Source organism: Wolffia australiana, chromosome 11, assembly GCF_029677425.1.
Source record: "Wolffia australiana isolate 7733 chromosome 11, ASM2967742v1".
NCBI classification, from domain to species: domain Eukaryota; kingdom Viridiplantae; phylum Streptophyta; class Magnoliopsida; order Alismatales; family Araceae; genus Wolffia; species Wolffia australiana.
Genome location: NC_135845.1, coordinates 1,632,960 through 1,647,223, shown reverse-complemented (window position 1 = coordinate 1,647,223; position 14,264 = coordinate 1,632,960). Strand labels below are relative to the sequence as shown.

The 14,264-nt window shown below is 43.2% G+C and overlaps 1 protein-coding gene across 1 annotated transcript; it reads right to left on the bottom strand.

Annotated features, from left to right (window-relative positions):
* Positions 1-601: 601 nt before the first annotated feature.
* Positions 602-11,755, bottom strand: LOC144709132 (cyclic nucleotide-gated ion channel 17-like). The gene is made up of 8 exons (XM_078582556.1): positions 11,574-11,755; positions 11,299-11,445; positions 10,152-10,656; positions 8,949-9,161; positions 7,531-7,838; positions 7,307-7,418; positions 6,539-6,775; positions 602-1,385 (listed from the first exon to the last, which is right to left on the bottom strand). The coding sequence occupies exons 1-8, from the start codon at positions 11,588-11,590 to the stop codon at positions 714-716; spliced, it is 2,211 nt and encodes a 736-aa protein (XP_078438682.1). The 5' UTR covers positions 11,591-11,755; the 3' UTR covers positions 602-713.
* Between the last annotated feature and the right edge of the window lie 2,509 nt (positions 11,756-14,264).

The window sequence follows — 14,264 nt, the reverse complement described above, 5'->3', positions numbered from 1 at the left end:
TACCCGTATCCAGATAAATCATTTTTTAAAATTTAAAAATGATAAATCCTATAAAGTTTGGGCCTAAACTCCTCTGAATTTATAAAGTTCGTCGAGCCAAAGTGAAGGCAGAAGTCCTGGAGAGAATATATATTACCTACACCAACCAGAGTTTCTAGTCTCTATCAATTTTCACTCAGGGCAGCAACAATTTTTTCTTTGACCACTTTCACAAAAATGTAACGGATTGAGCTGTTAATATTGAAGGATAAAGTTCATTTGTGAAATCGCCTCATATAAACAGAGAAAGAAAAAAGGGAAATAAAAACATTTTTTGCTTTTGCCTTCTGATTGATCCACTTTTATTTTTCCTAACCCTATTCCTTCACGTCATGTGTAAAATGGGCTTAACAGTGGAAGACCAAAACTATGCAACCGGATGTTTATTTTTCTGTTTGAATCTGAGATGTTGCATCAATGCATTTATATTTGTAAAAAAAAATTGAATAGCTGAAAGACAAATTCACCATCGCACGAGTGACCATAAGCCTGAGGTGAAGTCCATTTTGGTCATTTCCACTCAAACAACTGTGGGATGCAATTTTTATACTGTCACCAAATATACAGAAATATATTTCTTCCATGCATGTTGTGGAATAGATACAAGAAAAACGGTCAAAATTACAGAAATATTACAATTTCCATTGATATTAGATACATCCAATCCATCACAATCAAGTATAACTGACACAGGAGAAATCTGGCTCCTCGGGCTTCTTCAGCATGGGGAGATCCATAGCTTCAACCCTGAATGACCCTCGCCTGGGCCCACCACTCGGGCTGACCAAAGAAGACCCACCATCCCCCGAGTCAACACCGACTCCGCTCTCATCATTTGTCGTCGACTCTTCCAGTTGACTCAGGTACTGGGCCATCTTCCTCCTCTTGAAGCGGCGCCATGCAGCCTGTATGAAGCAAGCAGCCCAATTCCTCCAATGGTGGGAGTAAACTCGGAAGGTGTGCTGCAGTCTTTTGCTGTGAAGCCGCCGGAACTGGTTGGCCACCTGCTTCAAGTGCTCGGCACCAAGTGCAAAGCCTTCGACCTCGACAAGGGCTCGAACGGTGCGGGTTGACTGGGGCAGGCTGGCAGAGGACTTGGGGTCCAGTGCCCAAGTTAGAAGCTCCTCACCACAGAATTCGCCCTGCCGCAGAATGATGGAGTTGAAGAACCCAGTCCGGCCACCGTTGGTGGTGCAGCTCTCCAGCCGGCCCCGGATGATGAACAGCATCTCCGACACTGGGTCGCCCTCTCTGACGATTATTGTGCCCTCTGTGCTCAGGGATGACACCAGGTGCTCGCAGATGGCATCTAGAAGCTGGTCATCCATCTGGGCGAAGAAAGGTACCTGAGGAAAACCAGAAAGATGGTGACTTTATCTTCCTTCTTTTGACACTCTTGCTCCTAGACATGGTTGTTCTATTCTGTTCATTTTAAACGAACAAAAAATTCACACAAGAGAACCGCACAGGGCCTTGTTCTTTGTTCTGTTCTTTTTTTTTCAAAAACGAACAAAATTTGCACAAATTCGCACATTCGCACAAAACTAGAACAAAATTCGCACAACGCGAACAAAAGAACCGCATACGGGTCTGTGCAATGTTATGTTCAAATTTGTTTTTGTTCTGTTTGGAAAACCAAATAGAACGAACAATTCGCACAAAAAGAACAGAACAACCATGTCTACTTGCTCCAAAGATGGTGCACCATTTTCTACTTGAGAGAGATAGAGAATTAGGTTTTTACAGAAAATCGAGGATTTTTTTAAGAAAAAAATATTTAGAAAAGGACTTCTGCTCTTCCTTCTTCCAACTCACTAGCTCTGAAGATGGTGGGTCGGATTCAAACGAGAGATACACATCTGGGTTTTTACAGAAATGTTAGCGCCCATATCTTTTCTTTTCTTTTTATATTTACATTTACCTTTTGCCCTTATGTGTATCTTCTAGATGGCCTTTCATAGGAGGGCCAATATTGTAAAAACCCATGTTAACATCTTAAATAGAGATGTGTGGGCGTCATAGTTGGAATGAGAGTTTTTCCTCTTTGTGTCAACCCTAATGGCCGCCTAGGGTTGGAGGAGTACAAGGTCGACATGGTATCAGAGCAAGGAGCTTATTGGTTGTGGATCGATCAAGCACGGTGTACCTGATCGAGCGTGGAGTCTGGCTCCACCGTGGAAGGTCGATAATCAGGTTCCTGCTGACGAAGAAGATAAAGGAGAGACTGATTGGAGGAGTTAGGGATTGATCAGATATGAGCATGCTGGAGATTTGGTGAAGGATGAATGATCTCAAGGGGAAGGGAATCGTGGAGGCCTGAGAAGAGATAGATGGATCAGAAGGAAAGCAGGTTGAAAATCTGGTGAGGGAGGTGTGAGAGGCAGGGGATTGCTGGACGTTAAAGGGAAAAGGACTGAGACAGAGGCTGAGCCAAGCAGCAACTTCAGTTCTTCAGTCTTCTCTTTTCTCTCAAAGGGGCAGCTACATCTATTTATAAGAAATTCACCCCAGGATGGAAATGTCCGAATTTCCTAGGGGGAATAAGATCATATCAATTAGTTATTGTTTTTTACCAAATAGGCTACTTTCCAAAAGCTCTTTCAATTCAATTATCAGTTTCCATGCTGCAGTTTATATTCTCCACATCTCTTGATGGAAAGATCAAAGCATGGTTGTACGACAACATAGGGCCATACCAAGGAGAATTGTTGGGACCTACATGGTCGGCCACCGAGAATGCAGGCACACTCTGTCTCTGCTCAAGAAGATCAAAAGAGAGAGAAGGAGATGTGTGACTCCAGCTCAGGAGGATCCAGTGGTACATGTGTTGAGCTCAAGCGAGACAAAGATGAGGTGAACATTCTCAGAGAGGAGTTAGAAAAGCTGAAGGCATTAGTTGGTTCTACCTCCATGGCGAAATCCAGCTGCCAACCTGGTAAGCACATGAATTTTAATGATCATCTTTATTTTGACTGGATTTTAGACTCTGGAGCTACGGATCATATGACACCATATCAATCAAAGCTCACTCTTATACTCTTTATGAAGGGGGCAGGAAGGTGTTCACTGCTGGGGGTGAAGTCCTGCCGGTGATTGGTATTGGTGACGTAAATATTGAAAATCCGGGAGTTCTTAAAAATGTTTTACATGTGCCAAATTTAAAGGCACAATTAATGTCTCCTCAGCGCCTGGCACAAGATGTCAAATGTGCACTAACTATTGATTGTACTGGTTGTTTTGCATATGATAAGGCAAGGAACTTGAAGATTTCACTCTTTAAGAAGAGGAATGGACTTACTTACGTGACAGGTGAAGCAAAGATGGGAATGATGGTGAACGCTCAATCTCCAGGAAGGAACAATGACAAGCAAATTGAAGACTTTAAAATTTCACATTTTCGTTTGGGACATCCATCTTTTGGGTTGATGAAACATATTTTTCCTTCATATGCAAAGAATTTTGATATTTCAAATGTAATGTGTGAATCGTGTCAATTTGCGAAACATAAAAGAGCCTCTTATAGTGGGAATGGAGAAAGGAGTAATATTCCCTTTGAACTTGTTGATGTGTGGGGACCAGCACCCATAAATTCTCTCAAGCACGATGGTTCCTTATTCTGATAAATGATTGTACCAGGTTGTCTTGGGTGCACTTACTTAAGCACAAATCAGAGGTGACAGGTGTTCTACAGGATTTCTGTATCAGAGTAAAAAATCAATTCGATGTTTCAATAAGAAAGTTCCGTTCTGATAATGCGAAAGACTTTTTTAATGAGAGGCTGGCCTCATTCTTCCGGATGAATGGAATTGTACAGGAGTCCTCATGTGTTAATACTCCACAACAAAATGGATTCGCGGAAAGAAAGATAGGACATGTGGTGAATACAGCCAGGATACTTCTCTATCATTACAATGTGCCAAAGTATTTATGGGGAGAAGCAGTACTTACTGCTGTACATCTGATTAATTGTTTGCCCTCAAAAATTCTGAACTATGAGAGTCCAGTTGATATCATTTCTAAAGTCTTTCCTCTAATTAAGTTGAAGACTCATTTGAAGCCCCGGATATTTGGATGTACAGCATTTGTCCACAAGCAAAGGGCTGTCGATAAATTTAGTCCAAGGGCAATTAAATGTGTGTTTGTGGGCTACTCACAAGGGATCAAGGTATACAAGTGTTATGATCCCAAGTCAAAGAGAATGTTCATCTCTGCTGATGTGACATTTCACAAAATGGAACCATTCTTCAAAAATGAGACCAAAACTAGAGTCCAGTTACCGGACCGAGGTAGTGTGTTCGAAGATGGAAGGGTATATGACATACCTATACATGTTAGTGATGAAGCTGTGGGAGAGAATCAAAGCCAGGTGGAAGAAGCAATTGAGGCAACAGCCATAGCTGATCCGGTAACAGAAGAGGTTGGAGATGATGCAGCTCACTATGAAGAGGAAGTTGCAGATCAGCCAGAAGAATCAAAGGCGGAGATATCGAGTCAAAGTAACGATTATGGATGGCCTATAGCACTACGGAAAGGAACACGCGCATGCACTCAACGACCAAGGTATCCTCTCTCTAATATTGTGACATATGAACACTTGCCGTCTGAGTTTCAAGCATTCTTGACAAAATTAGATAATACTCATATTCCTAAGTCAGTAAATGAGGCGTTGGCTGACGAAAAATGGAGAGAGGCTATGGATCTTGAGATCGACGCACTGATCAAGAATGGAATTTGGGAGATTGTCGATCTTCCCCAGGGCAAATGTCCAGTTGGGTGTCGATGGGTATACACCATAAAGTACCGTGCTGATGGAACAATAGAGAGGTATAAAGCCAGGTTAGTGGCCAAAGGGTACACTCAATGCTATGGAATTGATTATGAGGGGGCTTTTGCACCAGTGGCAAAGTTAAATACAGTACGTGTGTTGATCGCAGTGGCAGCGTCTCTTGGATGGAAATTGCACCAATATGACGTAAAGAATGCATTACTTCACGGGGAGCTGGAAGAAGAAATTTATATGCAGTTACCCCCCCTGGATATTACTCACATTTGGCCGCACCTAAAGGTTGCAGGTTAAAACGAACCTTGTATGGACTAAAGCAGTCCCCACGTGCATGGTTTGGGAAGTTCTCCCAGTCATTGAAGAATATGGGATATGTGCAGGGAAATGGTGATCACACTCTGTTTGTAAAGCAATCCTCAAGAGGACACGTCTCAGTTCTCCTTGTATATGTGGATGACATCATTATCACTGGTGATGATGAGCAAGAAACAGATGCATTGGGTAAACGTCTATCTGAGCAATTTGAAGTCAAATCTCTGGGACAGTTGAGGTATTTCTTGGGTATAGAGATTGCATACTCAAATGAAGCCATTTTCATTTGTCAGCAGAAGTATATTGTCGAGCTGTTGGAAGAAACAGGAATGAGTGATTGTAAACCGTGTGCAACCCCAATGGAAGCAAATCTGAAATTAGGCAGATGTGAAGATGCAACTCCCGTGAATAAGGAGAAGTACCAAAGACTGATCAGAAGACTTATCTATTTAAATCATACGAGACCAGACATTGCATTTGCTGTAGGACTTCTGAGTCAGTTTATGCAGAGTCCGAGAGAGCCTCATTGGCAAGCTGTAACTCGAGTATTGTCGTACTTAAAAGGTACAGCAGGACATGGGCTGATGTTCACGAGACATGGTGGGATTAATCTGGAAATTTATACAGACTCAGGTTATGGCGGTTCATTGAGTGATCGGAGATCAACTACTGGATATTGCTCATTTCTTGGAGGAAATTTGGTTACCTGGAAGAGTAAGAAGCAGACGGTTGTGGCATTGTCAAGTGCAGAGGCTGAATACGGAGCACTGAAAAAAGGTATTTGTGAAGGACTCTGGCTGAGAATTATCTTGAATGATCTACGGTTACTGACAACAGAGCCCATCAGCATATACTGTGATAGCAAGTCGGCTATAGACATAGCTCATAATCCAGTGCAGCATGATCGAACGAAGCATATTGAAATTAATAGACACTTCATACGAGAGAAGATTGATCAGCGGAGTATTCAATTGCTGTATGTGCTTAGCCGATCTTCTCACTAAAGGGTTGCAAGGAGCTCTTTTTCAGCAGCATATGTCCAAGCTGGGAGTTAGAAGCATCTACCTACCAGCTTGAGGGGGAGTGTTAGCGCCCATATCTTTTCTTTTCTTGTTATATTTACATTTACCTTTTTGCCCTTATGTGTATCTTCTAGATGGCCTTTCATAAGAGACCCAATATTGTAAAAACCCATGTCAACATCTCAAATAGAGATGTGTGGGCGTCATAGTTGGAATGAGAGTTTTTCCTCATTGTGTCAACCCTAATGGCCGCCTAGGGTTGGAGGAATGCAAGGTCAACAGGAAAATCGTTGATTTGTGTAACAGGCTGATAAAAACTCAGAAAATTGTTTTCCTTCAGCAGGAAGAGAAAAAAAAAGAGAGCATTAAAGAACTCACTCACCCTTCGGACTAGATCAAGGCACAAATGGCGTTTGATATCTCTTCTTAGATCAGTGGGCAAGCATTGCAAGATCGATTCTTCGTTTACCCCGCGCGTGGCCAGCCACTTATACTGAACAAACTGTCTGACCCTTGTTCTCAGTTCAGGGGGCAGCTGACGGTGTCTCATCCACTCCTCTGTGTCTCTCCTTTTCAGCCGCCACTCCTCAAGCCTTATGGTGATAGATTGCAGATATGTCTGCGCAAGAAAATCATACTTAAATCAGTTCCTATTCCCAAATTTCATCTAGAAAATATAACTTTTGGAAGTTGCTACCAATATGAGGTGAGGGTCAAAATTTTATCAGTTTTGAATGTCAAATTTGAACAAGAAAATATCATTTTGAAATCAGTTCTTGCAAAAAGGTTAAAAAATTATTTTATCAAATCTTTGGTTATCAGTTTTTATACAAAATATGAGCGTGAAAATATCATTGGGAAGTTGTTCTTGCAAAAAGATGCCAAAACTCATAGTTTAAAAGATCAAATTTTAATTGGTTAGAACGCCAAATTTGATTAGAAAGATCATTTGGAAGATGTTCTTTCAATAATCCGAGTTACTCAATCTTTTTTCATCTGGTTTTGAATACGAAATTCGATCTATTAAATTTCATTTTGATAATATTCTTGCAATAAGGTGAGGAAATCATTTTTATTATTTGTAAATATTTGAGCAACCATTTAATTCAAAAAATATATATATTTGAGCAACCAAAAGTCAGGGAATCACCTGCATATTCCCAATCAACTGCGCAAACAGGATCAATCCAACAATGGCAATCAAGATGGCAAACAAGGTTTCTCCAATGAATGTGCTTGTGACTAAATTTTGCCCGTAAGAACTGCCAGAAGAAAATAGGACTTTAACACTTCCATTTGTAAATGTCCAAAAAAATAGACTAAAAATACATAAATATATCAAAACTGACTGATCCTTTTGAAACATGAGCATACCTAAGATTCTGCAAGCCCCACCACAAACAAAATAAATATTTCCTCACAAAACCAGATGAGACGGCGCCACTGCTCAATGCCCTTGAGAAAATACCGAATTGGAATTGAATCCCATCATCACTTGCATTGCAACGAGCAAAAACATTGGTTTTCTCTCTCCATATTCCTCGGTCACTTTCTAGAGCTGAATTGCAGTCTAGATAATTGGCCCGGCATAGGAGTTTATCAATGAGCTCATTCCTGCACTCTGACTCCCAACACGATGATTGCCGGTCAATAGAAAGCACGTACCATGATGCCCCTAAGACCTGATAAGGCAATTCCATTGGTCAGCTTCGATCCGTGTCATATGTGACTGAACGAAGAGATATGAAAGAGAAAGAGTGAGGGAACCAACGAGACAGGGATATTTATTGAGCGGGAGGTATGCATTCAGTGGGAAGCCGGTTAAAGATCTGGTGACCCAGAGGCGATCTCAAGAGAAAGATGATCACCAAGTGTCTAGTGGATGGGGAGAGAAATGCCACTAGGGGACTGAAATGACAGAAATCCCCTTAAGGGGTCGGGAATCGTATCAGGAATATTGGTCAAAGATAAGTGTAGAAACAAAAACAATAATTCAAACTTCTGGATGCTTCTTTGCTGCCCTCTCAAGAGGAGAGCCACAGATATTCGAAGCAAAGCCTGCTAATGCCTCTATGATCAGAAATGACGGAAATACCCCTGAATTTCAGCCTTCTGGGAATTTTTCTGTCATTTTTTTGGGAAGCCAGCTGAAGATACGACGACGGAGAGGTAATGGCAAACTGGAGGTGATCCCTGTGCTGAGTGGATGGGGAGAGAAATGGCAGGTGTTCAAGATTCTGAGAGAGAGAGATATGCAACCTCAGGATGTGGGAAAGCGAGGGATGGAGATGGATGGCCACCAATTCAATCTTTCTCATTATCTCTAACTCAATCTCTATCTCTATCTCTGTTTCTATAGATTTCTATATCAACCTATTAAAAGGAAGAGAAACCTAATTGTAAAACACCAAAATGCCCCTAGTGGGCTGAAATAACAGAAATGGTCCTGCGAGAGATACTTATGTCATTTCAGTAGGAAGACCGCTGAGGACCTGGCAATATAATGGCAATTGCAAAGGAAAAACAATCACTGACACTCAAGTAGATGGAGAAAGAAAAACCTAAAATTCTGGATGGGGAGAGAGAGAGAGAGATGAAACCTTCTTGAGATGATATTTATCAGCTGCCTTCCTAAGAAGAGGGCAACATGGAAGGGAAGACTACCCTAACCAATAACAGAACAACGTGCCACTTGGTAGGTTGAAAATGACAGAAATACCACTAACAGGGGGTTCAGATTGGTATCAGTTATGTGGCTTAAAATGTGAACATGTGTTGATGAGAAAGCTTACATGGCTGGCCAGCATGTAGAGAAGCAAGTTATAGGCTGCCCCAGCCCACGCCGTCTTTGTTACAACTCCAGTGGCTTTGATGATTTGATTACTTAGAGGAAAGATCAAGTACAGCCTAGGAACATACTGAAGAAGAACTATCAGTGCGAGGGCATTGTGGTCATGGCTGGCTTTGGAGCTCCGTACTGCTGGTATGACCAGCCAAATGACGATCTGGAAAACAGTAAAAGAAGAAACTTTAGCTCACAAACAGGAATCCATATGACACGATCACATCTCTGCCTTTTCTTTATTTGAGAGAATTAACAAATTTTAAAATGTAGATTTTAAATGGGGTAGAGACAGAGAAAGCTACAGATACTTGGCACAGAGAGAGAGAGAGACAGAAAGAACTGAGTTCTTTACAGTCCATAGAAAGAGGAAGAGGAAGAGAACTGTTTTCTATGAAAATAGAAAGAGAGAGCTGAGTATGTACAAGGCATTGAGAACTGGGTTGTCGACAAGGCATAGAAAGAGGAAGAGAGAGAGATGAATGGATTTCCACAAGCCGTAGGCAGAGGAAGAGACAGAGAGAGAACTGGGTTCTCCACAAGGCATAGAAAGGGAAAGCCGGGCAGAGAGCTGAGTTCTTTCTAAGATTTAGAAAGAAGAATATAAAAAGAGATAAATTGGTTCTCCACAAGCCACCGAAAGACGATCTGGATCCTCCACAAGGCATCAAAATATGAAGAGAGAGAGAGAGAGAACGGAGTTCCTCACACGGCAGAGCAAGAGGAAGGGAGAGAGAGAACTGGATTCCTCACAAGACATTGCACGAGGAAGAGAGAGAGAGAACTGGATTCCTGACAAGGCAGAGCACGAGGGAGAGAGATAGAGAGAGAGAGAACTAGGTTCCTCTCAATGCAGAGCAAGAAGAGAGAGAGAGAGAGAACTGGGTTCCTCACAAGGCACAGCAAGAAGAGAGCAAGAGAGAGAGAGAGGAAAAAAAAAACTGGGTTCCTCACAAGGCAGAGCAATAAGAATGAGAGAGAGAGAGAGAGAGAGAAATCTGGGTTCCTCACAAGGCAGAGCAATAAGAGAGAGAGAGAAAGAGAGAGAGAGAGAGAGAGAGAGAAATCTGGGTTCCTCACAAGGCAGAGCAATAAGAGAGAGAGAGAGAGAGAGAATGAGAGAGAAAAAAAAATGAGAGAGAGAGAGGGGTACCTGAGGAAGGGGCAATGCTGCAACAAGGTCAATGGCAAAATCTGAGCGCAGGTACCGCTCTGCGATCAACTTAGGATCCATGACGAGCTCCCCCCTGCCAAAAACTCTCGAACTCGGCGCCACATAGGCCGTCCGAAACTTTATAACAATGTGAAGTATATAGAACACATCTGCTATACTTCGGAAAACAGTGATAACAACGCTCAATTTCCTGTCTATCCTGATGCAAGTGCCCTTCTCTCCACTGTCAACAGACGGCAAGTAAAAGTAGAGAGGATCCACGAACAGAGCCACCAAGCACATTGCCAGGAAAGCCCAATTCCATTTCAACATGATCTCGCTTCCCGGGTCCAGAATTCGATTCCGCCATGGTTCTTGTTCTTCCGAGATCGAGTCAGAACCAGCGTTTGATTTGTTGTTGAACGCGCCGAATTTGAATCCGACGAACTTCGGCAGCTGTTGCACTACGAGTTGAACTCTGCTCTGCTTCCCTCCGTCGTCGAATCTTTAAAGTTTAGGGAGAAAAATCAGATTTTGAATGGGTTAGGCAGATACCCATTAAGCACCGAGATTCCAGAACAAAAATTTAGTCGCTTATAGCAATTGGGTTTTCAGGAACTTCAAATTTGTAGACGAGAAAATGCAAAGTTCAAAGGAACAGCAACCCATTTAGCACGCAGATTCCAGTACAAGAAATTTAGACGTTCAGAGCAATGGGTTTTGATGAAATTCAAATTTGTAAACGAGAAAATCCAAAGTTTGAAGGAGAGGGTACCGACTGATTTAGCACGGAGATTCCAAAACGAAGAGTTAGACATTTACTGCAATTGGGCTTTTATGAATTTCAAGTTTGTCGACGAAAAAGTGCAAAGTTCGAAGGAGAACGCACCAACCCATTTAGCACGGAGGTTCCAAAACGAAACTTTAGACGTTTACTGGAATTGGGTTTTGAAGAATTTCAATTTGTATAAACGAGAAACTGCAAAGTTCGAAGGAGAGGGCGCCAACCCACTTAACAGGGAGGTTCCAAAACGAAACTTCAGGCGTTTACAGCAATTGGGTTTTCAAGAATTTCAAAGTACGGAGATTTTAAGTTGAAATGATTCAAAGTTGAACACGGAGAAGAAATTAAAGGGCGCTCATGAACCTGACTCTACGCTCGCGCTTGATCCTTTCTTCGTCTTCAACCTTGGAGGAGATCATTTCGCCGAAAGAGAACAACCTTGCACGGGAAATCGGAATCACCGCCGCCTTCGAACCCAAATCAGAGAAATTCTCATACTCTGGGAATTCTCTACGCAGAAAAAAAGCAGTCTAAAGACGAAGTTCACGGACTCTAAAAACCCCAAATCCAGCTCTCCAGAAAGAGGACGAAGAACAACAAGAACAAAGGAATAATCCCTCAAAACCGACGATCAATACCCAGAATCAGGATTCATCGTCAGCCCCTTCAGAGTTCATCGTGTTCTTGACGCTTCTTTGGCCGCCCTGATCTGACAGAGAGAAGAAGAAGAAGAAGAAGAAGAAGAAGAATCGTAGCACGAATGGGTTGCTGAAGAGAGAGGGCAGAAGCCCACGGCAGTTTATGAGAAGTCAACACGGTAACAAGCGACATGGTCAGAGAGAAGAACGAAGCAGGAGAGGAGATTAAAGATTTGAAGGGAGGGTTGAGGGGAGGTAAAAAAAAAAGCTTGGAATGGGACGAGATTTGGCGCTGCCGTACAGAGAAGGGGGGGTTGGTGGGTAGATCGGCGGTCCCCTCGCTAAGTTTGCAAGCTCGAGAGTTTTGACTCTAGAGGAATCAAGTCAACATCGATCTTTTATCTTCTCTGTTTGGGTATTTATTGTACGCAATGATCTCTCTCTCTCTGTCTCTGTGCCTCTCAGTCTCTCTCTAGAACTCTCTCTCTCTCGCTCTCTCTCCCTCCCTCTAGGCTTCGGGGATTCGGACAGATCGTTCGAATGTTCGATCGGATCGGGCATTCGAACGATCGAAGCCGAACACCGATCTGCCCCGTTCAAATCCGATCCGAACCCGAACGGAGCATCTGTTCGGATCGGATTGTTCGAACAAGGTGGATGTTCGGATCGATCGCTCGAATAAGATTCGATTCGAACACGTTGTTCGAACCGGATCGGATCGAATGTTCGAATCCGGCTGCGCCAGCGACCGCCAGCGGTGCCAGCGGCCGCCAGAGAGAGTCGCTGGCGCCGTTGGCCCTTTGTTCGAGCAAGGTCGAACTCTCTCTCTCTCTCTCTCTCTCTCTCTCTCTCTCTCTCTCTCTCTCTCTCTCTCTCTCTCTCTCTCTCTCTCTCTCTCTCTCTCTCTCTCTCTCTCTCTCTCTCTCTCCCTCTCTCTCTCTCTCTCTCTCTCTCTCTCTCTCTCTCTCTCTCTCTCTCTCTCTCTCTCTCTCTCTCTCTCTCTCTCCCTCTCTCTCTCTCTCTCTCCCTCTCTCTCTCTCTCTCTCTCTCTCTCTCTCTCTCTCTCTCTCTCTCTCTCTCTCTCTCTCTCTCTCTCTCTCTCTCTCTCTCTCTCTCTCTCTCTCTCTCTCTATATATATATATATATATATATATATATATATATATATATATATATTTATATATCAATCTATCTCTCTCTCTCTCTATAGCAATCTCTCTCTCGCTCTCTATCTCGCTCTCTCTCTTTCTCTCTCTCTCTCTCCTCTCTCTCACTCTCTCTCTCTCTCTCTCTCTCGCTCTCTCTCTCTCTCCCTCCCTCTCTCCCTCCACATCTATCTCTCTCCCTCTCTCTCTCTCTCTATCTTTATTTCTCTACCTCTCTCTCTCTCTCTCTCTCTCTCTCTCTCTCTCTCTCTCTCTCTCTCTCTCTCCCTCTCTTTCTCTCTCTCTCTCTCTCTCTCTCTCTCTCTCTCTCTCTCTCTCTCTCTCTCTCTCTCTCTCTCTCTCTCTCTCTCTCTCTCTCTCTCTCTCTCTCTCTCTCTCTCTCTCTCTCTCTCTCTCTCTCTTACTCTCTCTCTCTCTCTCTCTCTCTCTCTCTCTCTCTCTCTCTCTCTCTCTCTCTCTCTCTCTCTCTCTCTCTCTCTCTCTCTTACTCTCTCTCTCTATCTATCTCTCTCTTGCTCTCTCTCTCTCTCTCTCTCTCTCTCTCTCTCTCTCTCTCTCTCTCTCTCTCTCTCTCTCTCTCTCTCTCTCTCTCTCTCTCTCTCTCTCTCTCTCTCTCTCTCTCTCTCTCTCTCTCTCTCTCTCTCTCTCTCTCTCTCTCTCTCTCTCTCTCTCTCTCTCTCTCTCTCTCTCTCTCTCTCTCTCTCTCTCTCTCTCTCTCTCTCTCTCTCTCTCTCTCTCTCTCTCTCTCTCTCTCTCTCTCTCTCTCTCTCTCTCTCTCTCTCTCTCTCTCCCTTCCTCTCTCTCTTTCTTTCTCCCTCTCTATCTCTCTCCCTTCCTCTCTCTCTTTCTTTCTCCCTCTCTATCTCTCTCCCTTCCTCTCTCTCTTTCTTTCTCTCTCTCTCTCTCTCTCTCTTTCTCTTTCTCTGCTTCTCTCTCTCTATCTCTCTTCCTTCCTCTCTCTCCCTCTCTCTCTCTCCCTTTCTCTCTCTCTCCGTCTCCCTCTCTATCTCTCTTCCTTCCTCTCTCTCTCCCTCTCTCTCTCTCTCCCTTTCTCTCTCTCTCCCTCTCTCTCTCTCTCCCTTCCTCTCTCTTTCCCTCTCTATCTCTCTCCCTTCCTCCCTCTCTATCTCTCTCCCTTCCTCCCTCTCTCTCCCTCTCTATCTCTCTCCTTCCTCTCTCTATCTCTCTCCCTTCCTCTCCCTCTCTCTCTCTATCTCTTTCTCTTTCATTATTTCTCTTTTCTCTCACGATCTCTCTTTCTTTCTCTGTCTCAATTTCTCTTCCATAATCTCTCTTTCTGTCTCACAATATCTCGTTCTTTCTCCTTCTCTCTCTATCTACTTCTATTTCTTTCTTTCTCTCTCTTTCCAAACTATCTTTATTTCCTTCTCTCTCTATATCTGTCAATCTCTCTTTGTTTTTCTCTATCCCTTTCTCTCTCTCCCTCTAAATCTCTTTTTCAAGAATCTAGCTGATCCGAACGCAATGCCCACTTAGTCAGGGCATTACAAGTCAGCATTCAAA